The 19,866-nt window shown below is 50.0% G+C and overlaps 1 protein-coding gene across 6 annotated transcripts in view; it reads left to right on the top strand.

The window, feature by feature from the left end:
• LOC116942192 (E3 ubiquitin-protein ligase NEDD4-like) overlaps positions 1–19,866 on the top strand; it is a 56,490-nt gene that overhangs the window by 26,737 nt on the left and 9,887 nt on the right. For 2 of the 6 annotated variants that reach the window (XM_076066768.1, XM_076066767.1), the window contains exons 6-22: positions 732–855; positions 1,555–1,866; positions 3,314–3,379; positions 3,476–3,541; positions 6,979–7,110; positions 7,985–8,095; positions 8,957–9,166; positions 9,376–9,453; positions 9,638–9,685; positions 10,661–10,715; positions 11,681–11,739; positions 13,942–14,007; positions 14,576–14,805; positions 15,672–15,793; positions 16,481–16,551; positions 17,047–17,142; positions 18,891–18,964. In XM_076066768.1, the coding sequence (XP_075922883.1) occupies positions 732–855; positions 1,555–1,866; positions 3,314–3,379; positions 3,476–3,541; positions 6,979–7,110; positions 7,985–8,095; positions 8,957–9,166; positions 9,376–9,453; positions 9,638–9,685; positions 10,661–10,715; positions 11,681–11,739; positions 13,942–14,007; positions 14,576–14,805; positions 15,672–15,793; positions 16,481–16,551; positions 17,047–17,142; positions 18,891–18,964 (1,920 nt within the window). The remainder of the gene's footprint in view (positions 1–731; positions 856–1,554; positions 1,867–3,313; positions 3,380–3,475; positions 3,542–6,978; positions 7,111–7,984; positions 8,096–8,956; positions 9,167–9,375; positions 9,454–9,637; positions 9,686–10,660; positions 10,716–11,680; positions 11,740–13,941; positions 14,008–14,575; positions 14,806–15,671; positions 15,794–16,480; positions 16,552–17,046; positions 17,143–18,890; positions 18,965–19,866) is intronic. The other 4 variants (XM_076066770.1, XM_076066769.1, XM_032953828.2 and 1 more) reach the window with 4 other exon arrangements.

The following is a 19,866-nucleotide window of genomic DNA, read 5'->3' as shown; positions in this document are numbered from 1 at the left end:
AATTTTTTAATTCGATTGGGTACTTACGTAATTTGACTTTTGAGGATGCGGAGGGTAATTTGCGTGCTATCAATTTATTTAAGTGATTGTTGGGGAGCTCACATGCATAGAGCTTTGGGCTCGATGCTGCCTTTTCTAATTGCCCATTTGGTATTTGGAATTCAGTTTTCAATACGTGCAAAGAATTTTCAAATTCCAACCTCATCAAATATGAATTTTGATGTGTGGATGATGGTCATTGTGACCTGCCTTTATAGCTGGTTGATCACTGATGTTGGCCACCAGTGTTGGTTAAAAATAATTAACTTACCTGAAAATATGTCCATTTGTTTAGTCGGGACAGTGACCTTTCTGTATGTGTGTGATGGAGGGTGTCATTTGTGTGGCGCGGTAGTGGTAGCGGTTAGCACTACCCTGCGCTACGAACCTGACAACGCGAGTTCGATTCCCGCTCACGCCCAACACCGGTGACAATTATCTGAACCGGTCCTAGGCCTCAATTGAGTACCTGGTGTCGTGTGTAAACATAGCCACGGAGGAGCGAAAAGCGGTTGTGCGTGGTGCTGGCCACCCACCCCCTCGCTAACAGAACTTGCCCCAACAGTCTGTTCAGGCTATACGCAGGATCTTTGTCTTTGAGGCATGGTGACAAGTGTGTGTGTGTGAGGGACTGTGGCGTGTGTGTGTGTGTCTGTGAGGGAGGTTGACGTTGTGAGTGTGCGCGTGCGCAGAGAGGCGACGCCGGAGTCGGAGACGCACATCCGGGAGATCGACCAGCAGGCGCAGAACATCTTCCGCTCGCGGCGTCAGATCAGTGAGGACGTGGAAGCGACCGACTCGCGGGACAACTCCGAGGTGCAGCAAGGCATTGTGCCCTGCACTTGCCTGTCTCGACGTCACGTGGTCTCCCGTCTCCCATGTTGACTCTCGTCCTCCCGATGGTTTCAATGACCTGAACGGGCTGGGAGTCATCGGAGAGCCACTCTCATATTTTGACTTTCTAGCTGCTGCAGTTCTCAAAGTGTGTGCCTGTTAATTCCCTTCATCTCCATGTCTCATCTGCCACTGTGTGTACAATGAAGGTAGGAAACATCTGGGCATTGATGCAGGTTGATTAATCAACTTAAAACTGATTTATTCATTCAGCCCCTTTTAAAAGCAGCGGTTCTCCCCTGCGCATTCTGCTTTGCGGAGGCAGGAAACCCCCGGCACAGCTCGGTGGGAAAACTTCCACGTGTCTTTTGCTTGTTCAGTTTTCCCACGGGACCGTTACTGTTGACCTCCCACAAATTGATACTCATTTAATGAGCGCCCCAGGGTCGAGCGAACCCGTGACCGAGATTTCAACTCGCAGCCTTATCGTCGAGCAGTCTGCCGCAGGACCCCTGCTGTGCGCGTGTCGGCCCAGCGTCTCCGTGCACGACGCACACGTTTCATATTGCTTCAAGACCTTCGTTTGGTTCTCTGAGACGCGGGGCATCATTGAGCCCCGAGCAGTCATGACCGTGTGACCCCCACCCCGCCCCACCGTGGTGTCACCCTTGCTCCGTGCAGCTGAACTGGGAGCTGCTGGAGCCGGTCGCGGAAAGCCAGCCGAGCACCGCACCGGAGCCGCCCGTCCCCCCGACGCCCCCGCCCGCGCCGTCTCCGGTGCCCTCGCCGGCCACGTCGCCTGCACCCTCGCCGGCGCCCTCGCCGGCGCCCTCGCCGGCGCCCTCGCCGGCGCCCTCGCCGGCGCCTGCTTTGGCTCCCCCACCCCCGCTCTTGGAGAGCCCCGAGCCAGAGCCACCCTCAGCGGCGCTGTCCGACGAGCTGAACCGGCGGCTCGAGGCGGCCAGCGTGTCCGGCGAGGAGGCCTCGTCCTCGGTAAGGGGGAGCCCGCCACGGCTGGGCCACCGTTGCGGTGTGCGTGCGTGTGTGCGACCAAGAGCAGTGAAAAATATTTAAACTGGTTTTTGGCCTCACCTAGGTCTACTCGGCCTCAAATGAGTACCCTGTGCGGTGTATCAACTTCAGCACTGGCGAGACAAACGCGGTTGGGCGTGGTGCTGGCCACCCAACCCCTTATGTTTCGTGCTCCCTAACAGCACTTGCCCCAACAGCCTGTTAAGGCTATAGGGGGAATCTTTGTCTCTGTATGTATGTGGGAAGCGGTCGTGCGATGGTGCGTGCACTGTGTTATAGACCTGGTGAGCTGGGTTATCATCAGTAGCGAGTGATTTCCGAAAAGATCCTGGGTTGTCCCCAATTTCAACTCGGCCTTATTTGGATGCAAAGGCAGCTGGGTGTGGTACGGAACAATCTACCACGTCATGTGCCCTGCCGGCCTTCAGAGGTTCTCGCTAGAACGCTCGACACAACAGATTGTTGTGGCTCTATTCGGGGTCTTTGTGGGACGCATCACGGACTGAATAAAACTTGGACTCGTGTGATTTACAGGATGTTCAAAACCTGAATTGTGTATTGCTTTTGAGTTGCACACATTTAATTGAAGGATCTCGTGCATTGATCTATTTGTGTTGCCCATTTAAATGTCCCCCAGGTTTCCCTTTGACAAAGAGACTCGTCTCAATGGACATCTGCCTGGTTTTAAATAAAGCCGTTCGTATGATTTGATGGAGTAGATTGGGGACACCACCGCTGCCAGTAATGTTTCTGAAGGGGGGGGGGGGGCTCGTAAAGGGCGTCACTGGGAAGCTGGCAGCAGCCGCCACCGTGCAGAGGGAGGCAGAGGAAGTGACCCTCACGACCACGAGCGCAATTTCAGGCAGATATAGTGCAGCGTGTTGGCACAGAGACTGTAAATGGTGCGTTTTATAGTTGATCCATCACCAGGGCAAATGGACTTCTCGTGTGTGTTTTACATGTAGCATACACGTAGGCATTTTTTTTATTACTTTGTATTAAATGTGCTTTTATAGATGTAGCAATCAGACTTTTGAAATGGGAAGTGACTGTGCTCTTAGCACACAGACGCGTGTATTGTGAGTGACGCGTCGCACTATGGAGGCAGACCGTGGCAGCTCTGCCAGGGTGAGGCAATCCTTTTAGTGGAGCAAATTAGCATTTGGTGTTCTGGCAGCCTGCCTGGAAGTGTGCCGATTGTGAATGCAATGACACATTAAAAGTTACGTATGTTTTGTTGAAATTGTGTTCTTCCGTATGACGCTATCGCAACAGTCATGCATTGTGCTATTGGTCTCGGCCGTTGCGCTTTGCGCGCACTCGCATGTTTAGCAGCTGTTACAAGCAGAGGGCAGACCTATGAAACGTTAAATCCGCATGTGCTCAAAATCGCCTGTGCCGTTTGCAGATGTTGCTGAACGGACGAATACGCTCATCCAGTGTCACTAACCCAGAACCGCCACAGTCCATCATGGTAACAAACAATTCCGAGCCCCATACCACAGTCACCTTTCACGCGTAACACAGGTGCCGTTGACGTGTAACTGTTCATTGTTCACCCCCCCCACAGAAACCACAGGCTAGGAGGATACGGTCATCCACCGTGACAAACGGTGAACTTGCTCACTTTCAGAGGGTAAACGTCGCCAAGAGCCTCCAGCCGCGCCACCGCGGCGTCACGCCACCAACGCCGCTCTTGTGATTTTTGTTGTAACCACGTGATCCAATCACATTCCTGTTTTTCTTCGGCGGATTTTCTCTCTCTCCCCCCTCTCTCGGGGGACCAAGGCAAAGTGGGAAGCTTTATAGAGAAACGACCGTGTGGTTTTTTTTCCCCCCTTTCCATGACCTAATTTGCTGGCCAGCCCCTGCACCTGTCTGTGCGCTGTCTGGCCGGGGCCGCGTTGTTTCGCGCGAGCTCTGGCCGCGGTCCCGGCGTGAGGGAACGCCGCCAGGCAAACACTCGCAGCGGCCGGAGGGGGGGGGGGGGGGCAGCCAGCCCAGTTGGGGCAGGGGGGAGGGGCCCGGAGTGTGGGGGGGGCGTTCCCACCCCCCCTTCACTCCTCCTCGGTTCTCACCATCCCCAACTTGAGCCGAGTGTTAAGCCCCTTTTTTGGACGAGCCTCATTAAAACATCAACATACAAAACAATGAACAAAGAAGCTTTACAGAAAGCCTTGCCACTAATAGAAGAAGAATAATGTCTGAAAGAAGCCGTGCCGTTGCACGTGTTGAAGCTTTGCTCACTATCGCGAGGCTGTAGGTGCGGAAAGAACATTTACACGTCAATCCTACGACAATCAGACGTGTATGACGGCCGTATACGTGGATTTGCGTACGATAATTTAGTGCAGTAACCTCCTTAACAATGTCTGCATGAGAGCACGTGTTCCTTGTGTTTCATTTCATGTTAGGCTAGATTCTTGATTTCGTCCAAAATTTATTTCATACACACCTGTCCCATCAGACATGTTCAACATGTTTATCTTTGAGGCTCAATAGGCGCGTGATATCGTCAGTGCTAAAATGAGAATTTGCTGATCGTATGCAGGGGTTGCTGACGATCTTGCATCATTCCCCCCCCCCCCTCCCATTTAGCGTTCTACAGCGTTTATTGTAGCCATGTCCATAAAGTGCCACGTGCAATTACATGGAACTCACAGCAGCCATACTTTAGCCAGCCCTACAAAGATGTTTGTTTTATTACAAACTTGCACCTGAACAGTCAGCCATACATTGTAATTATTAAAGAATATTTAATGCTTAGAAACACGTTTCCTGTTAGCGGGGGCAATTAAACATTTACGCAAGACAAAACATGAATAGATTTCTGTGAAGCTCTGTAGGATAATGATCTGTCTGCTGCAAACTGCATTGAGTTCACTGTAGACCATGGGGGGGTGAGGTGGGGAACCCCCTTAACTAATCAACGCCTCCATGTCATCAATATCCTGTTTTCTTGTTGAGTGACACATTGTATGGACGAATTCATGGAACTTGCAGATACGGAAGCCAAATTGTGAAGTTTCGTCATAACCAGCCGTGGGCCTCTGCCCGTGTGGCTCGGGCAGAAGGTTGCACAATTAAATCCGGGCCAAGGGGTTAGCTGGACCACGAGTGGCCCCCTTGTTGCTCATTCGAGCCGGGAGACGTTTTGGCTTGGCTTTATGGTTCGAGAACGAATGGGCTATGAACAAGCGCTGTCAACGCTACACAGATTCTGCACTGTGGGTCTGCAATGTGTGCCAATAGCGTTTTTACTCCTCGCCCTCTGGAGCCAGCTGCACTGGCAAATTTAAATGTTTTGCAACCATGGAGACCTCCAATTTAGTATTTGTCCCTGATTTTCTGTGTTGTCTGGCAGAAAATGTCTCTTGTCTGTACGTTTGCCAGTGATCACTGGCAAAATAGCTGTGTTTTTTTAACAGTGTTAGACTAAGTAATGTTACGTGACGTAGTCGAAGAGATCTTGTGGATTTCAGGTCCGTTTACAATTCGGCAGACGTACAGAATGGAGATACTCCGGCGAGGCTTGCATCGGAGTTTGCTACATTTTTTTGCATCCTCCAGCTCTATCTGCTGAATGTGATAAATGCCCTTACAGCGCTCTCTGTCGTGCTCTCGCGATTTGTACCTGCGATGAGCAAACGCAGATAGTGGGCGGTATCGCCCGGCAATGGGAACTTGAAGCGCCAGGGGATGGGGGAGTTTGGCATGAAGCATCTCACGTCCTCCGCTCTCGTCGGTACTCCGCTATCGAGGGCCCAACTAATAAGCAAACTAAACTCTGCTACTGCTTTTTCCCTTGTGTGGTTTCCCTTACTGGGATCTCCCTTTACACTCTTCCCCTGTCCTGGGACTCGTACACCGCTCGTGGTGGGTGGTGGTGGTGGTGGTGGTTTTTTAAGTAAGCAGCCGTTCCAGGGTGTCCTGTTGTTCTGCGCATGCTGTACTTGAAAAGGCACCTGTCTGCGGTTAACCCAATGGTGGTGCTCTCATGGTTATAACTTGTGCAGGGTTTTTTCTTTGCGCTGCCCTTGTTGCATCTTTGACGCGTGTGGTATTGCTGCATCTGCTTTATTGAATTATATTAAAATTGCGCTATAATCTATATAATAATGCGTAAAAAACACAAACAATAACAATGTCACTTAAAATATAAAGTTCAACAATGATCTTCACCTTCCATCGATTTTTGCAACAATTTGGTAAATTTTGAGCAATAATGACAAGTATTATACAATCTTAAACAAAAAAAATGAAGCAAATTGATCATTACTGTGTCAAAACGGGTGACATTAGCAATGTGCAGTGTTGCCAAGCATTATTCCCTGGCCATGGCTTAATGGATGTGATGCAATAGGAGGCTACATCGCTGCATATATGGAGCACCCCAGTAAAAAAACATTCTTAAGTCATTGACTATTCACAGTTGGTGGTGGAAATGCAGAAACGCAGGCCCAATGTGTGAGCTATGATCGTGGATCTTGACTTAAAGCTTTCGTGACTACAGGAGCTACTACTGTGATAGTAGCTCATGGTGTGGCAATAAACCACAATTGAGCACAACACTGACATGTTTTTACAAGGATTAATATTTAATTTTACCTCAAATTATCAAAGTGAGTCATTCCAGGTTGTCTAAAGCCACCTGTGATTAGGTGTGGCCAAATCTACTTCGGTGTTAAACTACAGAACTACTCCGTGTCCCTCCCACTTTCAACAAAAATCCAAAACTGTCTCATTTTTCAACCAATTAGAGGCAACCCTCCCACAGCAGCCTACAGTCAATACGAGGCACGTCTTTACCTTTTACGTGTAGACCGACCGTTGCAGTGGCCACTCATTCTAGAACACGTTGAGGAGAGAGGGTTGCGGCATAACCGCGTACCGCCGAAGCAGATCGTCGCATCCCCACGCAGAACCGTTCCCCGCTATGGCCACCGCTGTTTGTAGTTGTTAGGCACCGTCATACCATGGTCAGGAGGGAGCGGTGGCACTGCCTGTTGTACCGCCCTGCCAGTGAGCCGCGGTGATGCCGTGCCCGGGCCCTGCCCCCCGCGTGCCCTGCAGGTGGTGGTGCCGCAGGCCTTCACCACCCCGGGGCTTCCACCGGGCTGGGAGGAGAGGAAGGACGAGAAGGGGCGTTCCTACTTCGTCAACCACAACAACCGAACCACCACGTGGACGAGGCCCATCGTGCAGGTAGCAGCCGCTCGGCTTGGGCAGTCCGCGTGGTACGGCGTTTGTGGAGGTCGCAAGGAGTGGTCGCTGCGCATTGATTTGCTGTGGTGCTCAAAGCTGACGTTAAAGTGTTAAATCACGCTTGAGATTTTTTTGAGTATGGAGTAGGACGGCGTTGGCTTAGGGACGGTAGTCATGGGACAACGTTTGGCCAGTAGGGCTGGTCTCACATCAGCCCACCAAGACAGCAACCATTCCCTTTGTCAAACCTGCTCTTCGCCCAACTTAATGAAAAGTCTTGATTTGAAGCTTTCGTGACTGCAGGAATCCAAACTCTTTAGTTCTTTCGGTCAAGTCACGTAGGTAGAAAAATAAATAAAATAAAACAAAAACATTTCCACTGCTGGATTATTTTTTTCGCCAGAGGACGACCACTTGTGTTGCGATCGAAACGTCGTGATATATTATTTTCTGTTTTATTTTATTTTTCTACCTACGAGACTTTACCGAAAGAACCAAAGAGTATGTTAATGAAAAATGTTGGTCCCAAGTCGGTCTCTGTTAAATGAGAGACCTTGCTTCCAATGGGATCTCGCCTGTTTCTAAATTAATGCCCATTGATTTATTCAGTTGTTGGCCGGGGATAGTCTTCACTTATTTTCCATCAGGGTCAATAAAATGAGTAGCACTTTGCGGAGAATCAAAACTCATTCGTCCTTTGGTATAGACTAGGCCTCCCCGTTTAAGTTCGGCATTTGTAACTCGTTCCGGGGGCTTTGGGTGCCACTTGTTTGAGCAGGGGGACGACTTCGATTTTTGGATATTGACCGAATCACTTGGAAGGGCACACAGCTCGCGCTGACCCTCCCGACCTCTGGCCAATGTTTCCGAGCAGCAGGCCGACTACGCCACGCAGGGGGCCGCCACGGCGGGGGCCCCGGCCTCGGAGGGTCCCTCTGCGCCCATCCGACGACCCCGCAGCCTCAGCTCGCCCGCCATCCAGGAGGTGAGCGCCGTGTTCCGCCGACATCGCCAAAGCGCCCCCCCCACCCCTCCCCCTGGGGGTCGCACGTTCGTGCGATCACCGACGCTCACCGCCCCGCTGCTGTAGGGCCAATCTCGGTGCCCAACCTGGACGGTGGCTTCATAGACGTCAGCTGCCGTGCCGTGGAGGTACGAGGTATATGTCTGCTGTACCAGGTGGCTGGGTACAGACCTTGGTCCTAATGGTGCGTTTCCTTGTAATAATACAAATTCCGTTGCTTCGTCATGGCTCTCCGTTGTAGCAGCACGTATAAGCCGGCGCGTTTTAAAAGAAATAGGCATTCTGCAGCGTGGGAGACACGGAAGGGTTCGGCTTTACCAAGGCTCATCAATGAGCCATTCCAAGACTCACACGGCCTAAGGCCAGCCCAGAATGTAATTTACATGAGGTGATTGCCAGATAAATATTGGAGTCCCTGAAAGTATAACGACCTTAGACAATGTTAGTAAATTAATGTTTCTGTTCATTCAGCGATGTGGCTATAAATAAGTATATTTACAAAATCGAAAGTTTGCCAGCTGATATAAACCTCAGTCATTTTCAGTGATGTTCATGTTAACAAATCCGTAGTGGAATGTCTAGCATCGGCTTCAATGTTGTAACCCTTTTCAGGATTCCTTTAACCATTGCTATTCTATAATTCTGACAAATCTTCTAAAAAATGTTCATCATAACCATCCTTACCACCCTAATGTCAGTTAATTGTTGGATGCGGAGGGAGGTGAAGCAAGCGAGAACCCCACGGTGCCTGCGACGGTTGACGAGAATCCTCCTTCGTTGCCCCCCCCCTCCCCTTCCCCCTCCCACCTGTGACCTGCGAAGAACATACCGGACATGCGAGGTGGCCGCAACGGGCCGCCGTCGTTCACACAGCCCCCCTTGGACTCGCCGCAGGCGTCTCCGTACGGCTCCCCCAAGCAGAAGCACAAGGGCTGCCCTGGCTTCAGCTTCCTGCCGGCCGGCTGGGAGATGAGGTTCGCCCCCAACGGTCGCCCATTCTTCATCGACCACAACAACCGCACGACCACATGGGTACGCCGCGCCACCAGCACTACCGACACCATTGGCACCACGCAAGCCCGTCTTTTATATGTGTTATTAAGATGTCTTCGGCCATTGAATCGTTGTTTATGAAGGTGTTATCATTTATATGTATCGTTTTTAATTTAAAATAACGTGAAGGTACTTGTAGTGTTCCATTAATGTAGCCGGTGTTCCGTTTGTCCCACTTGCCAATGCAGGAGGACCCACGCCTCAAAGTGCCCGTCCACATGCGGATGAGACCCAGTCTGGACCCATCAGAACTGGGCCCTTTGCCGGTACAACACCTCGGACGTGGCACCCTCAGACGCGCGTGGACCGTGACCAGCAGCAGGCTCCTGCTCACTTTCCTCCGCTCATGTTCACGTCGAAATGAAACGCAGTCTTTTCTGATTTTCTCAGCTTTTGTTTGCTTCCCTCTCTGTGTTGTGCTGCTGACTCCCTCCCCCTGTCCAAGTGCAGAATTGTCACCTGTACCTGTTAACGAGACCACATCACCCCACTCTTCAGGTTCTTCCACTGTTTTTGTCATTTATATTTCCTTATGAACTTTGACCTCCCTACCTTAACCCATCTCATCTCAATTTACTTCTCTCCCCCGTACCCTCTGCTCCAGCAAACAAGTCCCCCTATCTACACCTCCAGTCGCCCCTTTACTCGATAGGGTAAACCCAACACGTTCATCCGTAACGCTGCTCTAAAGAATGTGCCTCGAAGAAGGGACATTTCCTGATACGTAGCACATTTATTTATCCCTCTTTTGGCACTTATTGATGATTTTTATTCAGTTTTTTGTTATATTGTTGCTTGTGCGATACTTCGAACGCAGTATCGCAAAGCAATGTTACCTCAACAGGAGATTACACATTCTCACCTGCTGCCCTTTCTGGAATCCTCTCACTTGTCCATTTTGCAAGGTTGGCCCTCACCGTCGTTGAAATCTTGAAAAGGACTTTGCCCCCACCTCCCTCTCCTCTTCCCTCTCGCTCCACTCCCCTCTCCTGTGGCCCTCTGTTCCATAAAAACAGATCTTCTCTCAACACCCCCAGTCAACCGCGGCTCAATTAAAATGCCCCCCCCCCCACGTTCTCCCGTCAGTGTCTGGAACTTCCTCTCGTTGGCCATCCACACTGGCGGCTTCTTTTGTCGAAGTCCACTCTGAAGGATCTACGCTTTGCCGCTGCCTATGGCTGCCTTTTCACTCTGTCCCATATTTCATTGTCAACTATGCTGCATCCCCGGTTTTCATTATTTCCTCTCCCTCATGTAACCACATTTCCTCCACGTAGCACAACGTTTTGCGATTCGGTTGCATTTGGATGTTTAATAGACGTAGTGAGGTGTACACGGTGTCCACGTAGCGAGGTGTACACGGTGTCCACGTAGCGAGGTGTACACGGTGTCCACGTAGCGAGGTGTACACGGTGTCCACGTAGCGAGGTGTACACGGTGTCATGTCCTGACGGCGCTGCGCTCTCCCCACAGCCCGGCTGGGAGGAGCGCACGCACTCGGACGGACGAACCTTCTACATCGACCACAGTGAGCGCCACAGAGCCTCGCTCAGCCCACCCGCCCCACTCACTCGCCAAACTCATCCGACTCATCCCACTCACCTGACTCATCCCACTCATCCCACTCACCCGACTCATCCAACTCACCTGACTCATCCAACTCACCCGACTCACCCCACTCACCCCACTCGCCTGACTCATCCCACTCACCCGACTCATCCCACTCACCCCACTCGCCTGACTCATCCCACTCACCCGACTCACCCCACTCACCCCACTCACCCCACTCGCCTGACTCATCCCACTCACCCCACTCGCCTGACTCATCCGACTCACCCCACTCACCCGAGTCACCCGACTCACCCCACTCGCCTGACTCATCCCACTCACCCGACTCACCCCACTCACACCACTCACCCCACTCACCTGACTCATCCAACTCATTCCACTCATCCGACTCACCCCACTCACACCACTCGCCCCACTCACCCCACTCACCCCACTCGCCTGACTCATCCCACTCACCTGACTCATCCCACTCACCTGACTCACCCCACTCGCCTGACTCATCCCACTCACCTGACTCATCCCACTCACCCCACTCACCCGACTCACCCGACTCATCCAACTCATTCCACTCATCCGACTCACCCCACTCACCCGACTCACCTGACTCACCCGATTAATCCACCATGTCCCACTCGCCCAACTCATCCCACTAACCAGACTCTACTCACCTGTCTCACCTCCCACGTGTCACTCCAGCTCCGCACACCTGTACTGTTGAGGCGCCACGCTCTGGCTCGGATGTGACAGTGGAAAAGGGATATTAAGTGAGCTGCGTGGGCCAGCTGCAGCTCGGCGGAGGCTGCTGTGAGAATCTGGCCCAACAAGTGCCCGTGGGAACGCGGCATGGAAGTGCACGGCATCCAGCTACTCCAGAACAAGCGCACTCGGTTACTCGGGCTGTTTTGTTATTTCCCCATCGCGCAGACACGAAGAACACGCAGTGGGAGGATCCCCGGCTACAGAACCCAGCCATCACTGGCCCGGTGAGCGCTCTCCACTCTCTCGGTCATCGGCGTTCGTGGCCAGATCGCTCGGAATGCACCCAATATAATCCCATCTCCTAAGTCAAGCAGGCCCGAGCCTGTGCAACAAAGACGGTCGTGTGACTGGCGTGGCTGTTGTTCCAACCTCCTCGTGTTGCTTTGCCATCTTAACATCATTGATCTATTTACCTACAGGTGTCTTACAAGACGGCCTGGTTGTGCTTTAATTAGACATGAGAATGCCTGAATGTATAAGAGCCTATGGTTGTTCTCCAGACAGATGACACTTTAGTTATTGCTAACAACTCGGTCAGGCATTTCTCAGTTCAAATCTCTGTTATGTCAAGAGGTCAATTCAGACCATCATCCCTTAGGGGTCAACAAAACGACCGCCACTGTGAGGACACTCGACGATGCACGCTTGTGGAGGGAGGTTGGCCTCCGCCGGAGAAAAAATCGAGTTTCCAAAGTGTGCGTTTAAGCTCTCAGACGGAGGGGTACTGAACCCATTGTTTGATTTAAGAGTTGGCAACACTTGTTTACCCAGACCAGCTCTAGAAGTTGCCCAGACACCCACCGTGTTGGGGAATGAGCACGTCTTGAGATGCCTGTGTGTGCAGGGGTCTTGTTGACTATTGCTAAAGAGCACAAAACGGATCTGGAATGGTAGTCTTCTAAAGGGTAAATGCTTTCCTTGCAGTAAACTGCTTTCCAACTTAACAATTTGGGTTAATGATTTGCAGAGGGGTTTCTGTGGAATTCTTTACAAATGGTAGCCTAATGAGTTTGCCCTCATGTTTAATTATTTCTTACCCCTTGTGGCTTTAAGATGCATCCATAATAAGGAGAGCAGGATCGTTATGTCACGTGTTTTTATTTATGCTGGGAAGTATAATGTGTACACACCCGTTTATAAGATATCTGGAGATTGATGCAGTTGAGTAACATGGCTGTGATTTCTGCATCACTCTTGCAAACGTGACTTTACTTGTCTCCTGAAGTTGTCACCCGGTTAAACAAAATACGCGTGAACTACATGCAATAGTCTACCTCCATCACGAGTATTGAGATATTTGATTTGCAAGTGCCTACAGGTGCTTTTTTGTATTGAAGTTGCCCTAATTGTGCAAACATCAAATACACGGTGGCACAGCCCTGCAACTGCAGCTCACGCCACTCCAGGGTGGCAAGGTGGATCGCTCCTCTGGAAACTCCGTGCATTGAGCACTCATTGGACGATGTGGCTCTTGGGGCCGTACCTCGCTACGTCCGCGAGTCCTCGGTTCCCCACTCGTGTGGTAGGGGCGCCACGGTGGCGAGATGTTAACTACCCTGTCTGGTATACAGAAGGTCGTGGGGTCGATCCCAATCCTGATGCTTGCTGCATGTGTATTTGTAGTTTGCATGTTTTCCCTATGGTCGTGTGGATTTTGTATCTGGGTCCTCCAGTTTTTCCGCTCCACATTTAGAATCAACTTTGATTTTCGAGTATTTGGCTGCAATAAATGTCCACGTGCTAAGCCACTTCGTTGACCTTTAATTTGTGGCCAGGTCACTTCTGAAAAATAGTAATCTAGCTCCGTGGGCCTTACCTGGTAATATGAAAAATAGTTCCCCGAATCTGCCGACCGACGTACGGTGGATACTGTTTGGCGTCGTCCGGTGTCTCCGCCGGAGATGGAATCTGGGAAGTTCTGCTGGGTTTTTGTTACACGCAGGAGATGTGGACCGATGTTCGTGCCAACGACTCGCCTGCCGATGCTCGCGTTCCAAGTTAATACATTTAAATGCCGACACATGGAATGTCAGCTAAAATGTGCTTGTTTTCAATTATTTAACAAGTAGGCGTTCGCAACCAAAATATCCTTGACGATGAAGTTGTTTCAATTGGGTCGTGTAAATGTGTCGTACACCCACCTCACACCCGACACAGCCAGTTAGCAAGGCTCATCACGTGAACACAACGTGGCACGTCGTTCCTGCTTCAGCACACCGGTGTGTTAGATAGCAAACGCAACATTCACAATTGAGTACGAGGCGTTCGTTGGCGATTACAACAAGCAGCATCAATAGGCAGTTGCCTGATGGTGCTGGTTGTACATCGTACTCCATTGTAAATGTTGTTGCGCTTGTTTTTAACATGTACACTGTGCATTGACAGTATTGCCGGCTGAGTTCCAACTTGCTTCATTGTTTGCCCAGGCTGTGCCCTACTCAAGGGATTACAAACAGAAGTACGACTTCTTCAGGAAGAAATTAAAGAAGCCGGTGAGTGATTCTTTTTTTTTTACTTTTACATTGTTTAGTGTTTCTACTTTGCAGTGCCCATTAAAACATATTTGATTGGTGTAAAATGTTAGTCTATTATTGAGCAAGCATGAGCAGCTGAAACGTGAAATCTACAAGTTTTAATTAAAAAGTGTAATTTTTGTCAGAAACGAGGGAAATGTAGGCGAGTGAACTTTATTGGCAGGAAATGTGTGTTGTGTGCACGTGTGAATATTTTTCTTGTGTGTCCCCGTTTTATGCACCTGCCATAGCTTGGAAGGTATTATAAGACGGTTTCCACTCGCCCCGGCGTATTGAGTGGATGCGCACGAATAATGGTCAAGAATCGGGGAGGGAGCGTGTCCAACGGCCGCTCAGTAAGCCGAGCTCACGTGGCCAATCTCTCGCACCGCGCGTGCGCCGCCACCCTCTTGAAGCGCAGGGGCACGAGCGACTTGCACGCTCGCGTTCGTGCATCGGCACGCGTTTGCTGCCCCCCCACCCCCCACCCGCGCGCCCCACCCCCCCGTGTAACTGCGTGCCGCGTCGCCCCACGCCGCCCGCCCAGGCCGACATCCCCAACCGCTTCGAGATGAAGCTGCACCGCGCCAGCATCCTGGAGGACTCGTACCGGCGCATCGTGGCGGTGAAGCGCGCCGACCTGCTCAAGGCGCGCCTGTGGATCGAGTTCGATGGCGAGAAGGGGCTGGACTACGGCGGCGTCGCCCGCGAGTGGTTCTTCCTCATCTCCAAGGAGATGTTCAACCCCTACTACGGCCTCTTCGAGTACTCGGCCACGTGCGTGAACCTCCCTGCCCCCCGCGATTACGTTCTGCCGTGCGCGCGGCCCTGACTCTTCGCGCCGCCTGCTGCGCTCGTGAACGAGTCGCCACTAAACCTGCCCACCAAAGTGGCCGCACTCGAGAAGTTCACACCACACACGCGACAACATCTAACTAATTATAACTATTTTTATTTCGCCAAGTAAGGCCCACTGAGCTATGTAGCTCTTTTTTTCAGAAGTGACGTGGCTATTACAAATGGTAGCTCAGCCAAGTGGCTTATCCTGTGGGATTTGATAGCAGCAGGCAAATACTCTAAACGTACGTTTCTAAATGTGGAGGGGAAAAAACCGGAGGACCTGGAAAATTCCACACGACCACGGGGAGAACATACAAACTCCAGTTTTCCAGGCATAAGGATTGTGATTGAACCCACGACCTCCTGAATACCAGGCGAGGTAGTTAACATCTCTACCACACTGCGTGATGCACACATTACCTACCAGGCATGGGCTTGCTCCTTGAGCTGCAGGAAATTCCTTATGTAAACAAATTCAGACATCACAGTCCATATTTACAATATTAAACATTAACTTAATAAATATCGACTTTCAGACCAGGCACAGATGCTCCATCATAATGTGTGACCATCACCGTGCCGAAACGATGCACTTTACCAAAACTGTAAGGTCTCGTTTCTCGTTTAACAAAGCTTCAAGCTTGTATCGCACAGCCCAGCAACCCTGCAGTATATCTGCCAAATAATAGCATTTGTCACTTTGATTGCTGCCTCTTAAAGCCTTTAAGGCCGTGCACGCTATAAAAAGTCTGACCGCAGTTCTGTTCGGTGAGCTCTGTTCTGCGTTTCTCACGACACGACAGGGACAACTACACTCTGCAGATCAACCCCATCTCGGGCTTGTGCAACGAGGAACACCTCTCTTACTTCACCTTCATCGGGCGTGTGGCCGGCATGGCGGTGTTCCACGGAAAGCTCCTCGACGGTGGGAGTTCCGCTTGTACCACCCACCCCTGCTCAAGGGCAGAGTGGCTGCTGTGTTACGGCAGTCGTGCGCACGTTATGCGTTTTGTTGCATTTTCGAGTGTACGCAGGGTGTAATATGATAGCCGCCACCTGTTCCGATTTGACGGAGTGTTCTCTGAGTTTTTGGTGAATTCTCTGCGCCACAGTTGATTTTTGTGTTTCGAATACAACCGTTCATTTGGCAGCAGCCAGGGTCATGGCAAGAGAGAAATGTAGACACCAGAGGTAGTTCTGAGGTGTTTTGTCGCATTCATTCCCCACAAAGGCACGCCGCGCGTTAGTCCGCTACACACGCGTGCCGCTGTGTAGGGCGTGCGTCGTGTTGACATGCTGGCATAAAAAGGTGATTAAAACAAAAATTGAAAATTACCAAGCACCAGCCCTCGGCAGGCTCCAATGCAGACTCATACTTTGTCCTCAAATATTTGAGCAATTTCCAATATAATTGTTATAGCCACTCTTGAACTTGAGAAATAAATAAAAAACTCCTAATGGCCATTGACCAGAGCAGAAAGTTCCTCTTGGCTGTGTACAAGATTAAGAATTAAGCCATTCCATTTAACTCTGAATAAGCATGTAAACTAACAACCTACTTTATTTGCTGTCTACTCAGCCATCTCTAAAGTGAAGTATTTGTCTCTTCAAGGCTTTTTCATCCGGCCCTTCTACAAGATGATGCTCCAGAAGCCCATCACGCTCAACGACATGGAGTCAGTGGTGGGTGCCCGCTCCGTGCACTCGTGGGCCTCGTTACCCGTTGCCCTGTGTGCTTGTGGCCTCGCGTTGCCCTCGTCTTGACCCGAGCATAGCTGTGTGGACCTTTGACTAGACTTGGATAAGCTGACGTCATCGCGGTGTACACGAGTGGATGTGAGTGTGCGCCAGGTGGAAGGTAGAGTACGCACGTTTGTACTATGGCTCGTTTTGAAACCAGTGACATGACAGGTGCGTCTCATCGATTCATTCGCATCGATTCCTGTGAAACAGTAACGATCCAGCTGTCAATCAAGATTCCAGTCGCCCAGTCGGCCGGTGAGACGGAACAAAACGCAGCCGTAAAATGGGATTCACGGGCCCTTATTTCATACGAACAAGGTGCAAAGAAATGTAGACAATCACGCCGGCGGTAAGAGGAGTGCACTCGGTGAGGCTCGTGCAAGGACGGCTGTTGATCTTTCCGCTCGTGTCGCGTGCGGGCGCCTTCCCATGCAGGACAGCGAGTACTACAACTCGCTCATGTGGATCCTGGAGAACGATCCCGCAGACCTCGACTTACGCTTTTGCATCGACGAGGAGATGTTTGGCCAGGTGAGTGGCCCAAGGCGACCGTTTGATTGCAAACTTTGTGCGGCGAGCAACACTCGCAAGGGAATGCCCGAACCGTGAAGCGCGGCCGTCTCTCTCGCTCGGACGAGCACCGGGGGGAAAGCACCCCCGTCGCCTTTTGAAACGGAGAGTGGACGACCGTTGTTGACGTGCCGCACAGTGCTAGTAGTTTTACTGCCCCTGAATCCGTTGTCGTAGAAAGTATCGTGCAATGATTGACAACTTTCTTCTTTCTGGCACAATGGTCCGTCACCTTTATCAAATTCGGGTGGAGAAAAGAACTCCCGCTGTTGTCTGCCTCTTTATTTCGTCACGTAGATCGCCATCTTCCCCTCTGTAATGTCTCTGTCAGGATTACACCAGTGGCTTGAAATTGATACGGTAGTGACATTATTGCCATCAATCTCATGGCTTATAATTCAACTGTAGTATAGTACAAAACCTTTCATGTAATGGCCTAGATTTGAAAATGTTTTATGTTACCAGGTCGGTGTGTTAATTTTAAAAGTGATTAAATATTCATTAGAGCGTTTTAACATGCAGTGTAATTCCAAAATTAAGAAAGGCTAATGTTTCCTTAGAATTCTTGTTTTAATCGTTGGCAACATACTTCAACATTACGGTTGCAAAATGCATCAAACGAAGAAACACCTTGAAGTGAAATATTACATTTCCAGTAGCTGCATTGTGAAAATTCATAACACATTCACAGTGCTTTGTTTAGTTTTCAAAGGCTCGGTTACCACACCGATAAACCATCCTCCGTAAAGGCTGATAATAATGGTGTCGTCATCGTTATTGATACTTCCAATAATTCAGCAATGCTTCGTTTAGAATGACAGTAGCACTGACGTAAATCAACAGGGAGTCGTGATAATGGTCAGGGCAGTGACAAGAGAATGGACAAGTTAAATGTGGACGTATTAGTGAACGCAATGATTATTTTAAATCCAGTAACGATATTCAGAAATATGTTTTACGTGTATTTGTAATGGTTTCTCGATATAAATAACAGTTTTAGTCTTGATAGACACAAGTTCCAATAATGAGGCATGTTTTAGTAACTCATCCTATACTTCTAATCTCTGGAGTAGATTAACGAAGTGCTACTTTGTGGAAGTCGCCAGTGTTCATACTATGGAGAGGGCTGGTTCCTGCCATCATATTCACATGTGCATCTTCATTGGGCACCGTTTCCTTTCCTATGCACATTGGTGTGAGAGAACATAGAACGGGGTTGTACGAAACTGCATGGAATCCACACGCTGTGGTCTTGATGGAAAGCACTTTGAACGTTGAGAGGAGTTGGCGGCTTGGCTTTGACGTGCGCAGGCCGTGCATCTGCACCAGGGCCTTTGAGTCGGAGGGGCGCAGGCACTGGGCCAGAGTGCGAGGAAATTGAACGGGGGGGGGGGGGGGGGGGGCATTTAATTCCTTCTATCAGGGTCCATGCCAACCAGAATGCACCACTAATAGCCTCATTGCAGGTGTACATCTGAATCTCAGTGCACTGGGCGCTTTAACGGATAATGGAATTTGAGCACCTTTTGCGACTTTAAAAAAAGTCGCTGCCCACTTAAGTGACTCAACAGTCGACTCCGCAGTGTTCGCTGGCACCGATGGAAATGAGAGCGCGTCCCCCAAGGCACGGGGGAAGTGATTCGCTTCAGGGATGTAGACCGGGTGTTAATAACCATTTGTTTCTGTTGGCCTTGCCTTTTTTTTTGCAGACTCACCTGGTGGAGCTGAAGCCAAATGGTTCTGAAATTCTGGTGACCAATGAGAACAAAAAGGAGTACATTGAGTGAGTGTTGAATTACTGCGCGCATTCCTTCCCTTGCCTGGGCATGCAGGGCCAGTGGAAGGCTGTGAATGTACCAACTCTGCTTCACAAAGCCCCATTGATTGTATTTTTTTAGGGTTGCAGAAATTGTGGAAACAAAACAACGTATTATTATAGTGTCTGAATTAACTTGTGCCCAAAAAACGTTATGATCCATGAAAGAAAATCGACCTTGTAAACAGGTCCAGTGATTTTACAAGCCTCGTAACTCTGCTGATGGAATATTGATGACCTATTTATGATGTTTTTTAGTTTTAAATTCCATTCTGGGCCATCTTGGGTGTAAACCTGCCTGGACTTTGGGGCACTTCGAAATAAGCCACTTTGAAATAATCAAGAACAAGCAAACAAACGTTGTAACAGAACGTCCCCCCCTGCCATCTTTCTCATTTATACGTTTGCGTGTGCTTTAAATTGGATCTCGATCGACATATAACGTATGCCTTCCTGTGATTGTTCTCTTGACTGCCTCTTTCTATCCATCAAATAAATATGCCCATTGTTTATGTGCAGTCTTTATCTGCAGCTGCATTTAGATGCTATATAAATCCCAATTGCATTGTATACAGGAATATGTTGCTAAAGCTTGAACCCTAATTATAAGAAATACAATAATAGGGAACTTACAATTCTAGAAATTGTCCACTTTTTTCAATCCCCGCTATAATAATCCCTCACTTCAGCAAATATGACGCATGAGGCTGCTCCACCCAGTCTCCACCCCCCTCCCAGTCTCCCTCCTGATCCCTGCTGCGTCTGTAATGCTCCAATTGTTGTTTGTGGTGTGCCGGCAACAGGGCACGCACGTGCTGTGCAAATGCTTTGTTATTGTTGCTGGTGTGTTGTTACTCTAACTGCATTAT

The sequence above is a fragment of the Petromyzon marinus genome, chromosome 13 (assembly GCF_048934315.1).
Source record: "Petromyzon marinus isolate PM22_M1 ecotype Great Lakes invasive population chromosome 13, UKy_Petmar_22M1.pri1.0, whole genome shotgun sequence".
In the NCBI taxonomy this organism is placed as follows: Eukaryota; Metazoa; Chordata; class Hyperoartia; order Petromyzontiformes; family Petromyzontidae; genus Petromyzon; species Petromyzon marinus.
The sequence above is the reverse complement of the archived record's forward strand: the minus strand, read 5'-3'. Positions and strand labels throughout refer to the sequence as shown.